This window comes from Semicossyphus pulcher, unplaced genomic scaffold, assembly GCF_022749685.1.
Source record: "Semicossyphus pulcher isolate SPU_LCO1_2020_fin unplaced genomic scaffold, fSemPul1.0.p SCAF_1, whole genome shotgun sequence".
Taxonomy (NCBI): Eukaryota; Metazoa; Chordata; class Actinopteri; order Labriformes; family Labridae; genus Semicossyphus; species Semicossyphus pulcher.
This window is the reverse complement of record NW_027211603.1, coordinates 9,288,816-9,304,689: the sequence shown is the minus strand read 5'-3', so window position 1 is coordinate 9,304,689 and position 15,874 is coordinate 9,288,816. Positions and strand designations below refer to the sequence as shown.

At 42.3% G+C, this 15,874-nt stretch overlaps 1 protein-coding gene across 1 annotated transcript in view; it reads right to left on the bottom strand.

The window, feature by feature from the left end:
• The window catches only part of fbn1 (fibrillin 1), a 69,034-nt gene that overhangs the window by 6,355 nt on the left and 46,805 nt on the right, over nt 1–15,874 (bottom strand). Inside the window, exons 40-59 of the mRNA XM_069664817.1 lie at nt 14,334–14,456; nt 14,069–14,227; nt 13,907–13,978; nt 13,691–13,816; nt 13,431–13,553; nt 11,773–11,898; nt 11,561–11,677; nt 11,341–11,466; nt 11,130–11,249; nt 10,320–10,445; nt 6,346–6,498; nt 6,186–6,248; nt 5,976–6,095; nt 5,708–5,827; nt 4,630–4,752; nt 3,974–4,105; nt 3,518–3,643; nt 2,467–2,673; nt 756–881; nt 365–487 (exon numbers count right to left, since the gene is read on the bottom strand). Of these exons, the coding sequence (XP_069520918.1) occupies nt 365–487; nt 756–881; nt 2,467–2,673; nt 3,518–3,643; nt 3,974–4,105; nt 4,630–4,752; nt 5,708–5,827; nt 5,976–6,095; nt 6,186–6,248; nt 6,346–6,498; nt 10,320–10,445; nt 11,130–11,249; nt 11,341–11,466; nt 11,561–11,677; nt 11,773–11,898; nt 13,431–13,553; nt 13,691–13,816; nt 13,907–13,978; nt 14,069–14,227; nt 14,334–14,456 (2,511 nt within the window). The remainder of the gene's footprint in view (nt 1–364; nt 488–755; nt 882–2,466; nt 2,674–3,517; nt 3,644–3,973; nt 4,106–4,629; nt 4,753–5,707; nt 5,828–5,975; nt 6,096–6,185; nt 6,249–6,345; nt 6,499–10,319; nt 10,446–11,129; nt 11,250–11,340; nt 11,467–11,560; nt 11,678–11,772; nt 11,899–13,430; nt 13,554–13,690; nt 13,817–13,906; nt 13,979–14,068; nt 14,228–14,333; nt 14,457–15,874) is intronic.

Sequence of the window (15,874 nt, the reverse complement as noted above, 5' to 3'; positions counted from 1 at the left end):
CAAACAAGCCTGATAAACAGTGGCACGGCCAGATGCGGTGTGTCACAGGCCCTGGGTGTAGGGTACACGTTCATGTGGACACAGCAGTCCAAATGGAGCGTCTTGGGACAGTGAGCAGAGCGCTGGCAGAGGGCCCGGCCCACTCGACACTACAGTGGCTCTAACCTGGAAACTAAGTCAAGCATGAAATTCAACTTTAACTTTATTGTCTACAAAGGGAAATTTGTCTTGCGGCCAAGCACCTGCTGCTGGTCGCTAAAAGAGCAGTGCCTTCTTTCCAAAAGCATGCCCCTTAACTACAACAGGTTTTAAAGTGGGCTACACTTTAATACTCAGAGGTTCTGTTTTGGTGTGTGTGTCTCACCTCTGCAGCTCTTCCCATCTTCCTGTAGGATGTATCCGCGGGGGCAGGAACAGAGGTAGCCTCCCTCTGTGTTCTTACAGATGAAGTTACAAGGCTTTGGTGCCTGTATGCACTCATCCACATCTAGAAGGAGAGGGAGAGTGTGAGGGTGAGACAGAGAGACTGAGAGACAGAGACAGACAGACAGGGAGAGTTTGATCCTGCAGCCAGAAATTCCATAAGGGGAGATGATGAGACAGACAGACTCGGGCTGCATTTTTCAGGAGAGTGTGTGGGCAGTCCACCCACGTAGTTTCGCCTCTTTACTAGACAGCAGGAATGAGAGCGGGGAAAGGCACGGTAGGAAAAGAGTCCATAAAGTGTAAGTGCTGGAGGTGAAATCGAGCCTTACCCACACACTGTGTGCCGCTGATGTCAGTGGTGTAGCCAGGTTTGCAGGTGCAGCTATAGGAGCCCAAAGTGTTGATGCACTGACCGTTCCTGCACAAGTTTCCCATCACGCGACACTCGTCGATATCTGCACAGAAACAAGGAGAGCCAGCTCCACATTAACTCACCACAACTGAATTACCAGTTAATTTGCAGAGTGGGAATAGGAGTGTATGCTTTAAGTCTGGGTTCCTTTGAGAGAATAATCTGCCAAGAAGTGGATCTTAATAGTGAATAACAGCTGTGTGCCCCAATTCTGCACAACCGCAGGGAAATATTGTTCTGTTCACATTTAGTTCAGGGTTGTGTCAAATAAATAGACACATGCAAAACATTGATTTTTACCTTGTCAGTTAAAATCAATTATTTGCAAGAGATTATATCAGAACAACAACCATCTGTGGATTAAACACCCAACACTGACAATTTAAACCATGTCAGTGTTTCCATGTGCGCAAATCACTGCTGACAAATATACAAAGCAGAACAATTGACGTCCTACTTGAAAGGCAACAATTCATGTGGAGGGTTTCCAATCAGAATATGTACGTGCAGAGACTCAGACCTCGTGGCGGTTATCCATCACTTTAAACAATACACTGTGATGTGTTTCTGGTGAAGGTCATAATGTAATAGAGTTGCAAACAAGGGCCCTTTTATTGTGCAAAGACTGCCTGTTGGCACAGTCTGGCACTAATAAGGGTAAACTAATACACCAGATCAAACTTTATTTTCATGTTTGTATTCTGGGTTTTATCTGCTGATTTCTAAGCTAATAAATGCAATGCTTCTCTGCAGGCACATTTTTAATCTTTGATGTTGCACACTAATGAAAACCAAGGAAGGTTTATAAATTAATCCATCTTTCTACTGGAAGCTACTGAAATTAATAGAAGCCAGTTTTTTGCCCGAAAGTTGGAAGAAATAGACGTCTTGTGGTTGAGGACGAAATTGTATTGTCACTTTAAAGGGCCAGTTCGCCGATTTTCAACCTCAGTCCTATCATGCTATTATGGTAGGAAAAAAATGCAGTTTTGTTCTGTGCCTTTAGAGGACGCTATCTGCTTCTCCAATGGGCCCTGGAAAACCTCTGCTAGACTTCGTAAAACGCATCACCTGGCGAAGAACGCCCGCCTCCGATGTCATGTCTCGTTCAAAATCGTCAGGTTTGAAATGTAAACTGCAGACCTGAAGATTTTTTAGACGATCCAACGGTATATTCTCATCACATTTCAGATTCTGTACCGCTCTGAGCCATTGCCTGCAGCGATCAATGTCTTTGACTGGAAAACAGTAGTATTTCACTCCAGCGTCTCTCGCTGGGCCGTTCCTCTCAGAGGGAGGGGCGCGATGCATGCTGGGTGTTGTAGGAATGTAGAATAGGCGAAACCACGAGCTGTTTGTACAACTTTCTCCATAGCTATGGCACCAATTTCAAATATTGTTGCTTCTATCGATTACAGAGAACACCAGCTGTGACTGACAGCAGCTTTTTACAGGGACAAATTGCCCCTTTAACAATTAAAGAAATTATAGTCCTAAGTCCTTCTTACCAGAAATACTGTAAGAGACACACTCATAAACTTTAGATAACATGGTTGAATGTATATTGATTCTCAATTAATTTACAGAAATATTTCATTTAATTTCAAGTCTCTGCAGGAGTAAGGTACCTCTGCCATCAGTGGTGAACCCAGGTCCCAGAGGACACATCTTCTTGAACTGGGTGGTCCCTGGCAGTGGGCAGAGCTCACAGTTGGAGCCCCAGCCTCGGCCTCCATCACAGCAACACTCTGACTTGGTCACCATATTCCTGTTGCTTGAAGTCATCTGACACAAAGTGGTCAATACTTCAGTATAACAGAAGCCTTCACGGTTATCTGTGGGGTAAAAGAGAGAGAGAGAGGAAAGGAACGTGAGAGTGAGACAAACAGACAACAAAAGAGGTGGTCCAGAGGAAGTCAGACCAAACCACCCAGACAGGACCTGGCCTCAGAGAACCAGACATAAATAGATTACCCACGCTGCTCTATCACCGCTGTCTGTAAGGAGGAAGATAGCCATAGGACCTCTGAGCTTACAAACTCTCCCTGGAGTTTTTCACACCACGTTCAACACATCACATCTATCCAGACATATATATTTAGATTAGGGAGGAAGTGAAAGGATTTCCTTGCTCCTATCTTGACAGTTACAGACATGTGGGGCCTGTAGTGGAGTGGTTCCCATTGAGAACAACTTTTTGTTTTTCTTCTATCTAGGCAAGATTCAGTAGCATGAAACAACATTTTCTAAAATGTTTAATCTTCATGGAAATAAGTGATGGTCTATTAAGCTCGAAACGACTCACTGTGAGGGAGAGGGGTTTCTGTTTGAAGCTCATCACACACATAACCCTGTCCCAGCAGTGGGAACCTCTGCCTCTAAGCTGACAAACTTTGACAACCAAAGATTATTAACATTTTTGGAAATCTTGAACTGTCAGTCAGAGTTTTATTTTGCATCCTGTTTTAGTTAAGAGGTTTAAAATATAGAAATAAGAGGCCGTTTAATAAATTTCTTTTGAAACAGATGTATTTCTTACAGGCTGACGTTTTCCAAGAAGACCCTTCTGAACAAACTTGGGTAGGTCAAATTAAAGACGCAGTAATGACCCAACAGATCCTGATTAAAACTAACCTCAAAGAATACAATAATAGATAGATACATGACACCTGTACGTACCTATACATTCAGTCTCTGTGGGGCTAGCGACAAATCCGTTGTCACATTTGCAGCGGTAGCTTCCTACTGAGTTCTCACACCGGCCGTTCCTACAGATGCCAGGTTTGGCTGAGCACTCGTTCAGATCTAACACAGACACAAATAAAAAATAAAAAGTGTTAAGAAAAAATGAAAATATTTGCAACATTTTTTGTTACATGTCCAAGTCGATTAAAGAAACTTCAGTGGAAACTGAACCAGGAAGTTGCCAGTTGTTAGCACACATGCTAAAAATTCAGCAATATGGGTTGATGATGCAGACTGATGGTATTTTGTACAAATATTTAAAGTTTGTAGGAGAGGTTAACAAATCCAAAGATGATTAAATACAGAATGAAACACAAAAGTGTATTAAAAAAAAATTATTTGACGGCACGTACTAGAATGATAATTCATAGCACACTGTGATTATCTTACCCCTGCAGCCCTCCCCGCCGGGCGCGCGTGCATATCCAGGAGGACAGATGCACATGTATGTACCAATCAGGTTCTTGCAGGTCATGCCTCTGCTGGCACAGTCATCAATACCATCCTCACACTCGTTCTGATCTGGAAAACAAACAGACAAACATTAAGCTAACAGGAAGAGGACACACAGGTACGGAGATGTCCACGTGCATGCATGCACGTGCAGCGACTACACCAGTGATGTAACACAGACTCTCCTACACACTTCAGCACGACAATGTTTTAAGTAACTGCCCAATCCAACACTGAGCCCTGCTGAGCTGACAGACGTGTAGTAAGAGGGCTGATGCTGTGTTTGGAGCTCTAATATAAACAGTGACGCTATAGACACTGACAAGTTCCTCCTGTCTCTCCGCTTCCCTCCAAATACAGCTGTTGCCATGGTGCCCGAGCTATCTGAGAGAGCGGAGGTGTAAACAGTGACTGTTTCCAGAGAGTGTTTTAAGTTCATCAGAGACAGAGGATCAGAGATAGTGGGTTATGTAACTTTATGGATGGAGCCACGTCTCCATGAGGTAACTAGTTTATTTTCTACCAACACTTGCCTCTTAATGGACCCCGGCTTATAAATCTGAGTGTATGAGTGAGTCACTGAGCTGTAGTACCTTTACACATCCTCCTGTCCTCTCGCAGCACGTAGCCTGTGGGACATTTACACTCGTACGAGCCCACCACGTTAACACAGCGGAAGGCGCACAGCAGAGGGTTCTGGGCGCACTCGTTGATGTCTGGACAAAGAAGAGAAGAAGTTACAGAGGTAGTACAGGACTACAAAGACTGTATGATGGACAGGTAAATAATCCCACTCAATTAAGTTTATTGCACAATTTCCCACAAAACCAAAAGAATAAAATACCCAAAACTAAGAGGTAAAATATAAATACAAAATCATTCCTGTCCTTCTGTGGCTCAAAATTGTTTCTAATTTCAGGAATTAAAGTAATAATCTCGAAGATTTTCATTTAAATAAATGTCTGTTAAGTCACTATCTATCACCGAATGAGGTAACACAATGGTGATTGAGCCTATGGCCCACTGATGAAAGCCTTTGCAGAATTACAGACTGGGTGTCTGTGGCGACTTTCACAGAAAAAATCACAAGCGGCGCCCAATTAGTGACGCGTTTTCCATCAGCCAGCAATGATTGGTCTGCCAGAGAGGGTAGGCAGAGCTAAGCGGCTGCTTTTCCGCTCTCTGCAAGTGTTGTGAGTAAACAGTAATCTACTGTGGCTGAACAAACAAAGAAAAGATCGATGACTACAGATACAACTTCAACAAGAAGTGAAAATTCAAAGGAAAAGGAACAAATTGGACGCTCAGATGAAGGCAAACAGTCTAAAAAAGAAAGTGACCATCAGCGAGGAAAATTAAGAGTTACAACCAGAGCCAACCGTGGACGTCGCACATGCAACACTGTCTGAATATCTGGGAAGTGTGCTCCTGCAATTACCGTTTATCGCCATAGGTGCCGCCAAAGAGAACGAGATCTTCGAGATTACTTAAGTTTCATAAAAAATTGCCAAAAATGTTACTAACTACTTGAATCACTTTGACAAGAATATTTTTGTTGAACTACCAGCAAGCTACTGCAAAATGTAGTTAAACTACTATTTTAATCACATGTAGTTCAGTACTCCCCAACACTGATGATGGAAGTGACTGTGCACACATCATTTCACATACCTTCACAGGTCATCATTGGCCCAGGCTCAAAGCCATCGTCACATGCACACTCAAACCCGCCAATGACATTTGTGCATGTGCCGTTGCCGCAGGGGTTTCCAATCTCGCACTCATCAGTGTCTGTATTGAAGAAAGTAACATAAATATCATTAGTCATGTTATAGAAACATTGCTATCTAGCAGGTGAATAAATCAGTGAGGGAAAGAGAAGAGATGTGAATATAAAGAGACGCTGAAAGAAAGATAACTAATCAGTGGGTAAACTGGCCTTCACACGTGACTCCTCTGATGTCCAGGCGGTATCCCATGGGACATTCACAGCGGAAAGAGCCGTCTGTGTTGATGCACTGGCCGTTTGTGCAAGGGTTATTGAGACATTCATCAACATCTGCAATTAAAAAACCATCAACATCAAGTTACATGCCACAGCTATGACAAGCAGGACAGTGAGGATTCAGTTTTAATGACACACACACACCTTTCGGGGAGTCATCTGGCCCCCGTTGATATCCCTCGTTGACACAGAGAAGAGGATACGCATCTGAGGGAAAATTCATAAAGTCAAAAGTCCATTCATAAACATTTTCCTGCTTTGTGTTTTTTTATAGCGTGTGTCATGTGATAAGAAATGTACGCACCCTCTCCCTTGCTAGGGCAGATTTCGCAGGGGTCTCCCCAGCCTTGACCTGGCATTCCAGTGCAGCAGCACACTTCCTTGGACGTGTTCTGGGGCTTTGGAGCCTGGCAGCGGCCGTTTTCAAACTTGGTGTAGCAGTAGTTCACACGGATATCTGAGGGAAAGAGATAGAAGGAAACAATGAGGAAAAATAAGGATTCATGGGAGCTGGAAGGGGCAACGTGTCTGTTTTTGTCATTTTCTCTCATTTTCTTTTTCTGAAAAGATAATTTGACTTTTTGGTTAAATTCTCTTATTTATTGCTGAAGAAAATTGAAACCACTCATTTCTATCAAACATGAAGCTACAGTCGAGAGGTGCTTAGCATCCTTTAGAATAAAGACTGGAAACAGCTAGCCCAGCTCCGTCCAAAGGTTAAAAAGCACCTCTGAAGCTCACCTCTCAATACAATTGACAGTAATGGTATCCTGTTTTTTTTAATCTATCTAAAATAACAATTGGTTTTGATATGCTGTTGGCAGGGCTGCACGGTGGTGCAATGGTTATTAGTGGTCGCCTCTGTGGGGGCCTTTCTGTGCGGAGTTTGCACGTTCCCCCACAGTCCAAAGACATTCACGTTAGGTTCTTTGGTGACTCCATAAAAAGTTGCCCGTAAGGTGCAAAATTGAAAGATTGTCTGTCTCTATGTGTCAGCCCTGTGATTGACTGTCGATCAGTCCAGGGTGTACCCTTCCTCTCGCCCAATGACAGCTGGGATAGGCTCCAGCCCCTTTGCAACCCTGAACAGGATAAGCAGTAGAGATAATGGACGGTTGGATGGTTGTCATTGCCCCCCCTGAAACACTACAACTTATCAAACTATTCTTTGGAAGGAAGTGCATGTCTGCAACAGAAGTAAGGTCATTTTTCTGATTCATAATCCTCTTATAACAGGTGTTACTGTATTGATACAGGTGAAAACATATTACCTATTAATTAAATAATGACTAAAACATGTTTTATTAACATTTTATTACAGCTAAACTGTTTAAGTAAAATCCATATTTATCTTTATATTGATATTTTTGCCTCTTAGTTCAATGTTTTGTGAAGGAAGGATAAAGTAAGGTTGTTTAAGCAGATCACATTAAAGGGTGTGAGTTCTGTCATCAAAGAAAAAATCAGACTTTTTGGGCTGAGTTTTACTGTCACACTTTTTACATGGGCCAATGTGAAATTTAATTACACCATCATATATATTAAGGTCTTAATGGTGAGCAGTGTGGGCCATGTTTCTGTGTCTAATACGACCTTGTGCACTGAGCTGAGTTCAGCATAGTGCACATGCTCACAATCTAAAGGTCAGCACAGTGTTATGACTCCGTGTTCAGACTGTAAATGCACCATAACTACAACATAATAAAAAACAGTTTTCTTTTAAATAAAGTTTTGCGGAGGTTGGCTTATCGTCTCTCGTCGGTGATCAGTGTTTGCCAGCCTCCCTCTCGCTCCCTGCCTCTGAGGGCTCTTGTTCCTGCTGGACGAGGCAGGCACTGACTTGTAATGAGAAGCATATGGTCGTTCTCTCCTGCTAGCTCTGGCCTTCACTGAACTCAACACAAATAAGCTTTCTGACCACCATAGATCACACACACATGCACACACACACACACCTGGCGCAGAGGCAAGGATCACATACATGAACACCTGGTGCTTTGAGGAGAATGTCAAAGAGTGTCATGTTACTTTCCTCCATGAAACTGATTTGTCAGCCTTTCCGCAGAGAGATTTATGGCGCTCTGTGCACAGCTGCTGAGCAAGTGTGTGTGAGTGCATGCACATGTGCATCTGCACGTGTAGATGTCATTTATAGTTTATGACACTGAATATATGATACAAATGTTCAAATGTTCAATGTGACCCCCTGAAAGGTCAAAGTCTTTTTTTAAGGAATATAAAACATCAAATATATATATAAATAAAAAATAACAAGAATAACAAAAAATAATTGGAAAATTAAGCTGACATAAATCAACAAGGTGGTGATGTTGGTGACAAATATTTATGGTTTAATGGGGATGATTATGGAAATTTGCAAAACCACTCCAGTATTATAATTTAAAGCATGTCATTAATTGGGTAGTCCTAGTGGCCTAGTGGTTAAGACACAAACCACACACTGTTGCAATATCTAAAGTACGATTCCAGTCAGGGAAGGATGCTTGTCATTATGCATGGCTCTCCCTTACTCGCAAAGTTTGTTTTATTATCAATAAAGGTTATCAACAAAACATATTATTGATTGGATTGTGTCTCTTAGCACCATGTCTTTTGCTGCATCTCTGTACAGTCTTCCTATTTTCAAATAAAGCATAATCAGCTACAATAAAGCTGTGTGGGAAATGGTTCCAAACTAAATTGAGGAATATTTGAACCCTTAATTTAAAAGTTTGAAACTTTGTTTATGGTGACTTTTTTAAAGGACAAAGCAGCTAGATTCAGACTAAACCACAGGTGAAGATGTTTTGTAAACAATTGTTTTTCCACAGGTGCAGTGCACAGGGATGGAGTTTAAGTGATCATGTGACTTTGACCCCAAACAACACAACAGCAACACCTTAAACATTAAACCAGAGCAATGACAGAGGAACAGCCCCTCTTCAGCACATCCTTGTCTCTTGAGCCTCCTTTTTGTGTGTTACTGGTATTAAAGATCGTTATCATGACACGATGTTAACAGGTCTTTTCTTTTAAATCTAAAGTGTAGTCATTCATCATTGCTTGGCCTGATTCCAAGAAGTGGGTGTGCGTGATTTATCTTCAAGGTCACATGTAGTTTCACCTCAGTTGCTGCTTTTTTCTTAGCTTGGGAATCATTCAGTCAATTTATTTTATCATAGAAAATTGTGTTAGAAAAGTAAGTGACATTTAAATAATAAATAACACATTCTTACTTTCACACATGAAAACTTGAGTTCATAAGAAATAACTGACGGCCTGGCTCATTTCAATACACACAGTGGTTTTAAAGCCTTACTTTGTCTTAGCAGTAGCTTATAGCAGCTAATGCTAACGTTAGCACACTTTAGGCAGATACTGCCGAGCAACTGACTGAATCTGAATCTCTAATTGTGCTGTTTTACCTTTATCACGTAATTGTCACTTGTTGCTAAGGGCAACTGTAAAACAAAAGCTTGGTTTGATGTAGCATTAATGCTGTTAATAAAGATAAAATGTATATTAATTGAGTTGAAAGTTTATCACAGTGAGAAGATCTATAAAAACTTCCTGTACAGCCACTGGTTCGCTTTCACATAATGATTTATATTGTCTTTCTCTTAATGGGGAAGACATAACGGGGAGTTATTATAGGTTATATGGGAATAGAGATGATATGTAAACAGCTTAAATATAAATATATTTAAAATATTAATAGTATAAGTGCACAATGACCCACAAATAAATTTCTAAGTGGGACAGGGTTTGTCAATCTTTGTCTCTTTTACCGCCCATGTTGTTGAACCCTCCACCCTGCTCCACGTGTTTATCCCCCAACCCCTCAGACACTGGAGAGAGAAGTGAAATGCAAACTGTAAACCTCCTCACTGAACTGATGATGTCATCACTTCAGTGTTTGGAGGGGGAACTCCCTAACAGAAGACTCAGCGCTCCCCCACCCAACCCAAAAACACACACACATGTACATAAACACACACGCAGACACACACACATGTGAGGAAATGGAAAAGTGATCTGCTCAGAGCCACCCTTGGCCTTGTTGAGGCAGCAGAACCAGCTGGAACACAGTGTGCTATCATGAAAAAGCAGGAAAAGTCTAACAGCACTCGCCGCTGCTTAGTCTCCACCAACACTCAGAGGCAGACTATACAGATACACTCTTATTTACACTTTGCACTTTAAACTTCATGCATAAGATACTTTCATAGCCTTTTTCCTCTCTCTCTCTCTCTCACGCCCACTCACACACACAATTACCTAAACATCTGCGTCCGGAGGCAGAGATCTGGAAGCCTTCTGGACACAGGCAGGTGAAGCTTCCCTCAGTGTTGGAGCAGGTTCCAAACATACAGATCTCAGGAGACTGGGAGCACTCATCGATGTCTGACACACAAAGAGAAAAGACATCAACCACCTCATCAAATCTAAAATCTGTTCCTCATTTGTTCCATCAGAGTTCCACCCTGCTCGGTTCATTGACATCTGATTTTTCCTTGAACTACTGTCAGCGCTGCAGGGATGAAATCATACCAGTACGTCATGGTCTATCCAAATGTGATAAAACAGAATGTAATCCAACTAATACACAGTTCGATTAATGTCGTTTTATCTGGAATGGCCTCCATGTCACGTTTTCACTCATCACAATGACCAGCTGCTGCTGTAACTGATGCTGAGAATCTAATACTGTTCCTCCCTGCTTCCAGGAACAGAGTGCAAAGCAGGAATGTGTTGAAGTCTGCCGAATATCTCTTCATCAGCCCCACTGTATAAACAATCCAAGTGTTCTGGCTCGGGCCCACTCCCACGTGTGAAAGGGAGAAGAGGGGGGTTTTGTAGTGCGACAGCGGAGGCGCAGAAGTAATTCATTTTCTTTCTTTTTTTTTTACACCTCAGCGGTGCTGGTTCAAGCTATGATTTCATCGTATATGTGAAGGAAGGAAGTTCTCTGTCTTGCTTGAGCTGAGATTCACCCCTGCAGGCAAATATTTTGTGACTTCCTGTGTTTATTTTCATGTTTTAACTCTTGTTTATTGAGCGTGATGAACTGGCTTTAGGCTGCTGTACCTTCACAGGTTTCCTCATGAAGATAGTAGCCAGGCGGGCAGATACACCTGTAAGAGCCGTCCAGATTCAGACAAGTTCCTGCGCCACATGTGCCTGGATTCACTGCACATTCATTTATATCTGAGGAAAAGAGGCAGATACAAGGGGAATACTGTAAATCATGCACCTTAAATTAATTAAACGTAAAACATTAAAAATGGCCGTTCCTCACCTGCACACAGTCTGCCGTCAAGAGTGAGCTCATAGCCATCGTTGCACACACAGAGGAAGGTGCCCACGGTGTTCACACACTGCCCGTTTCGACACAAGCCCCTCTGAGTCGAACACTCGTCCACATCTGATCAATGCACAAACACCACAATATATCAAATAAAGGCAAGAGGTCTCTGGCTTTTGCTCTCTTACTAACAGACATCCACAGATGCACTCACCTATGCAGTCACTGTTGTGTGAGTTGACAAAGCCGGGGTAGCAGAGACAGTTGTAGGAGCCCACTGTGTTCTTGCAGGTTCCGTTTCCACAGGGTTGCCTCTCACACTCGTCCACATCTGTAATCAGAGAGCATCATCACAGTTTTATCTCAGATAGTTTACACATGACTCACTTTGTAGAGTGAGACCACATGAAAACCAAAACAACCTACCGATACACATGGAGCTGTCCCGTGTTGTTTTGAAGCCATTGGGGCAGATGCAGCGGTAGCTCCCCAGCGTGTCAATGCACTGACCAGGATTGCAAACACCAGGGCTCTCTATGCATTCATTACGGTCTGAAAGAGGTGTGAAATTCAGGGTCAAACCACAGAAAAAAACAACAACTTTTAAAATCTTAAAAAATTGAGTTTTATCTTTTATTTATCAAATACATAAAAACAGAATTTTTATGTATTTTCATATCAAAAAACAGTTAGTTCCGACCAAGTAATCCGATTGGACAAGAGGCATTCCATGAATGCTGATGTAGAGAACAACTTCACTGGGACTTTTCACTCCACTGTATCACTCCGCCTCAGCCAGGTGTTCTGAATACTGTTAATTAACATAACAGCAGGCCGTGTATGTCTACATTCACTAAGCTGGTTCCTCTGAATCACACAGCAGACTCTTATTTCACTGGTTGATGATGAATTAAAACAAACAGATAAATGTACACGATAAAAACAGCTGATCTGTGGTAACCTGGAGACACAGAGTGCAGGAGAATGTTTGGGTTGCTTGGCAACGACAGTCCAGTTCCAGTTACTTTTTGCTACTATTTGCTGCTTGTATAACTGTTGTATAAAAGCAGTATCACACTCGAGGTCGTGATGTTATTCTGAATATCATCACGGCTGTGATTATCTGCGACCAAATCCAAGCCGTGATGATATTCAGTACATCACTCCCTCTCATGTGATATTGCTTAAGTATACATTATGATAATTCTACATTGCCATCCTATAATTTTACATCCACCACTGTCTTCTGGCTAGGCTCGTACCTGAGACGTGGCATTTTATGGCCAGCTTGGATTTTTGATTGACACTTCTCTACTTAACTCATCAAAAAGAACTCCTGACTGAAGAAAAACTCAATCGTTAGTGTTCAAGACAATTTAAATACATAAAAATGTTCCTGAACACCTTATAATACACAGTAAATATCAAAATATATTTAAAATGCATTTATTAGTCAAACAGGTAAAGCAGGTTGAAAATTAATGTCGCGCACTACAGACAGACGCTGATATGAGCATGCATTTATCTCTTTACAGGAAAGGAAACTCTGTTGCATAATGACAAACTAAAGATGCATGTTCCAGCTGTTAACATCATTATTATTTAGTTTTTTAATAAAAGAGTCTGAACATGTTTTGTTTTAGGAGACTCATGAAAAGCAGGAAGCAACAGCTCATCCTTAATAACAATCCCACCATGAAGAATTCCTCCTCAGCCTGACTATCATTACGCTGCCTCTGGTGTTTCCTTTTGGCAAGAATGCGCAGTTTAAAGAGTTTCATATGGCTGACTTTGATACAAAAGCTTGAGGAGACAGGACAGCATCAGGCCACAGGAAGCACAGAGAAGTCAGCATCGTCATGTGAATTATGGAAGACAGCGGTTTATTGACAGCCTCTTTTAATCATTTCTCTAATCCTCCTCCGTGTTTCCACCAGTTCTGTTTAAGCCACACTAAGGTCATTATGAGTTGCTTAAACTGCTAAAGGTTAAGTGAACATTGAAAACCATGCATCACATCAGTAGTGTGCTGCTGAGACTTTTCAAAGCGATTGTATTATTGCTGCTCACCGCCCCGAACTTACCTAGACACTGTCCAGTGGGGGTTACGCGATATCCAGGCTTACACTCGCAGCGGTAACTTCCAGGCATGTTCAGACAGGCTGCATTCTGCTGGCACACCGGTCCATTCTGACACTCGTCAATATCTAACAACATCAAGGACAGATGTGTTTAAACACTTGGAAGACATTAACAAAGAGCGTACGAATGTTACAAAAGAATTCAGAGCATTTTCCGTTTTTGCATCACCTCCTGTGGAAGTTTAATGGCGTGCAGGCCTTACCTTCGCATATCAGCAGCTTGTCGTTGTAGATGAAGCCAATGGGGCACTCGCACCTGAAGCTGCCAATCATATTGATGCACACTCCGTTCTCGCACACCCCTGGGATTTCCCTGCACTCATCAATATCTGACAGAAGAGGACGAAACAAGGGGACACGATAAGAATAAAACAAACAGATCTTTTCACCACATCAACATCTAAATGAGAAAATCTTACCGATGACCCGTCCAGTGGTGATGTCGATGTAATAGCCTGGTCGCTCGCTGCCGCACAGGTTTGCAAACTCATCTGCAAAGACATGAGTGTGAAGGGGTGACTTTAGCACCTTAGAATCTCTTAAATGTGCGTGTTAGTTCGTGTGTGTGAAAGAAAACTCACCAGTGCTTGGTACAGGACACTGCTCACAGGGTTTATTCCACGCACGGCCAATGTTATAGGAGCAGCAGCACATCTTCTTGGTCATGTTAAAGGTCAGCTCTCCATCACATGTCCCATTGTCGGAGTAAAAGTTCCTGTAGCAGTAGCTCTTCCTCATGTCTGTGTGTGTTTATAAGGGAGAGAGATAGTTAAACAAGTCCCTGCAGGACAGTTACTACCATTTCCCTGACATTTATAGACATGACAGGGTAATATGCAGACCTACCCATGCAGTTGTTCCCTCCATTGACCTGCATGTAGTCCACAGGGCAGATACAGGTGTAGTTCCCGATGGTGTTGTAGCACTGGCCTGGGCCACAGATGCCTGGTCGTTCACACTCATTGACATCTGTGCACAGAGAACAGATAAAAATTGATAGAGATTAACCACTTGGAAAAAGCTGAGAACAACCTGTATGTAAAATATTATGGTACCTAAGCCCCAATCTCGATGTCCACACTCACATACTCATGGACTTTCTGCGATGGCTTTGGGCTGTCCCACTGTCAAATCGTTAAGTGCATGAGGGCTCTCTCGCAGACTTTCTGAGCCCTTTATACAGATTTTATGTTAGTCTGCATTTATGCAGACTTTGTCTGAGGGAATTACCCAGAGTTCATAGCGAACTTGGTGATGTACAGAAACGTGATTGTCCAGCCCCCCACTTAATGTAAACAAATGTTTGTACATTGAAGGAGTATTCAATAAAGTTTGAACAAAAAAAAGAAAGAAATGTAAACAATGCGAGCATGGTCAGTGACAGGAACCGTAAATACTTTTATCTGTAAGTGACAATTAAATATTCGCAATTGATTAACATTAATGCCTTTTAGACATTTGATAGTTTGTTAAGAGACAAATAAATGCTGCAGGTCGGCTTTTTTTCTTATTAGATTTAATGGCCCATCTGGTTTCCAGGCAACGTGTGATGCCATGATAGTGTGTCCCATTCCTCATTTTTATGCAGTTCTCAAACCCTCACGGACTCACACACTCACGCACTGCACGCCTGATGCCATTAAAGTCCGTGAGGGTTCAGTGCTCAGGCTTTAGGGTGGAGATTGGGCCGATATCTATCCACCGCCCTTCATTTCACTTTTATTCCTCTTGTTATTTCTTGAATCCAGTGCATTCAATCATTAAATTCAGTAAAAACCTGCATCTCATTAACATCTAATTACTGTTCTTGCTCTGAGTATATTCCTGCACAGTGTCTTTATGTGTCTACTATAACCTGCAGTTCATCATCAACTTATGAAACATACAGCACATCCCAGGTCCAAGCCACCACTGCCACAGCTACAGCAGGACACAGACTTTTAATATTTATTGTATTCATATGAACATCTCTCTTTGTTTGTTGTTTTATTTCTACACTTTCTATACATAAATCTTGCCCTACCAGCAGAATCCAGAGCTTGTTCCTTCCCACCAGCTAACAGCTGAACTTCTGATCAAATTAGTGGATGTGCAGTCCTGGACTTTATAGAGCAAACACCCGCTTTTGTTCTCCAAGCCAACAAACACACATTCATTAAAATGCTGCTAGCCACGTCATTGTCTAACCCTCGCCGCCCTCCCCTCCTCCGTGTTCCTGTTTCTGGTTTTTAAACACCCTTCTCATGTATCTCTTTTTTATCCCTATCTTTCATTCCTCCATCTCTTCCCTCCCTCCCTCCGTCATCTCTGGACAGTCTACAGGGGACGCAGTGTACTTCCCCGAAGAGAGGGCTGACCACATCAGAGCCCCGCTCCTCTGGACGCAG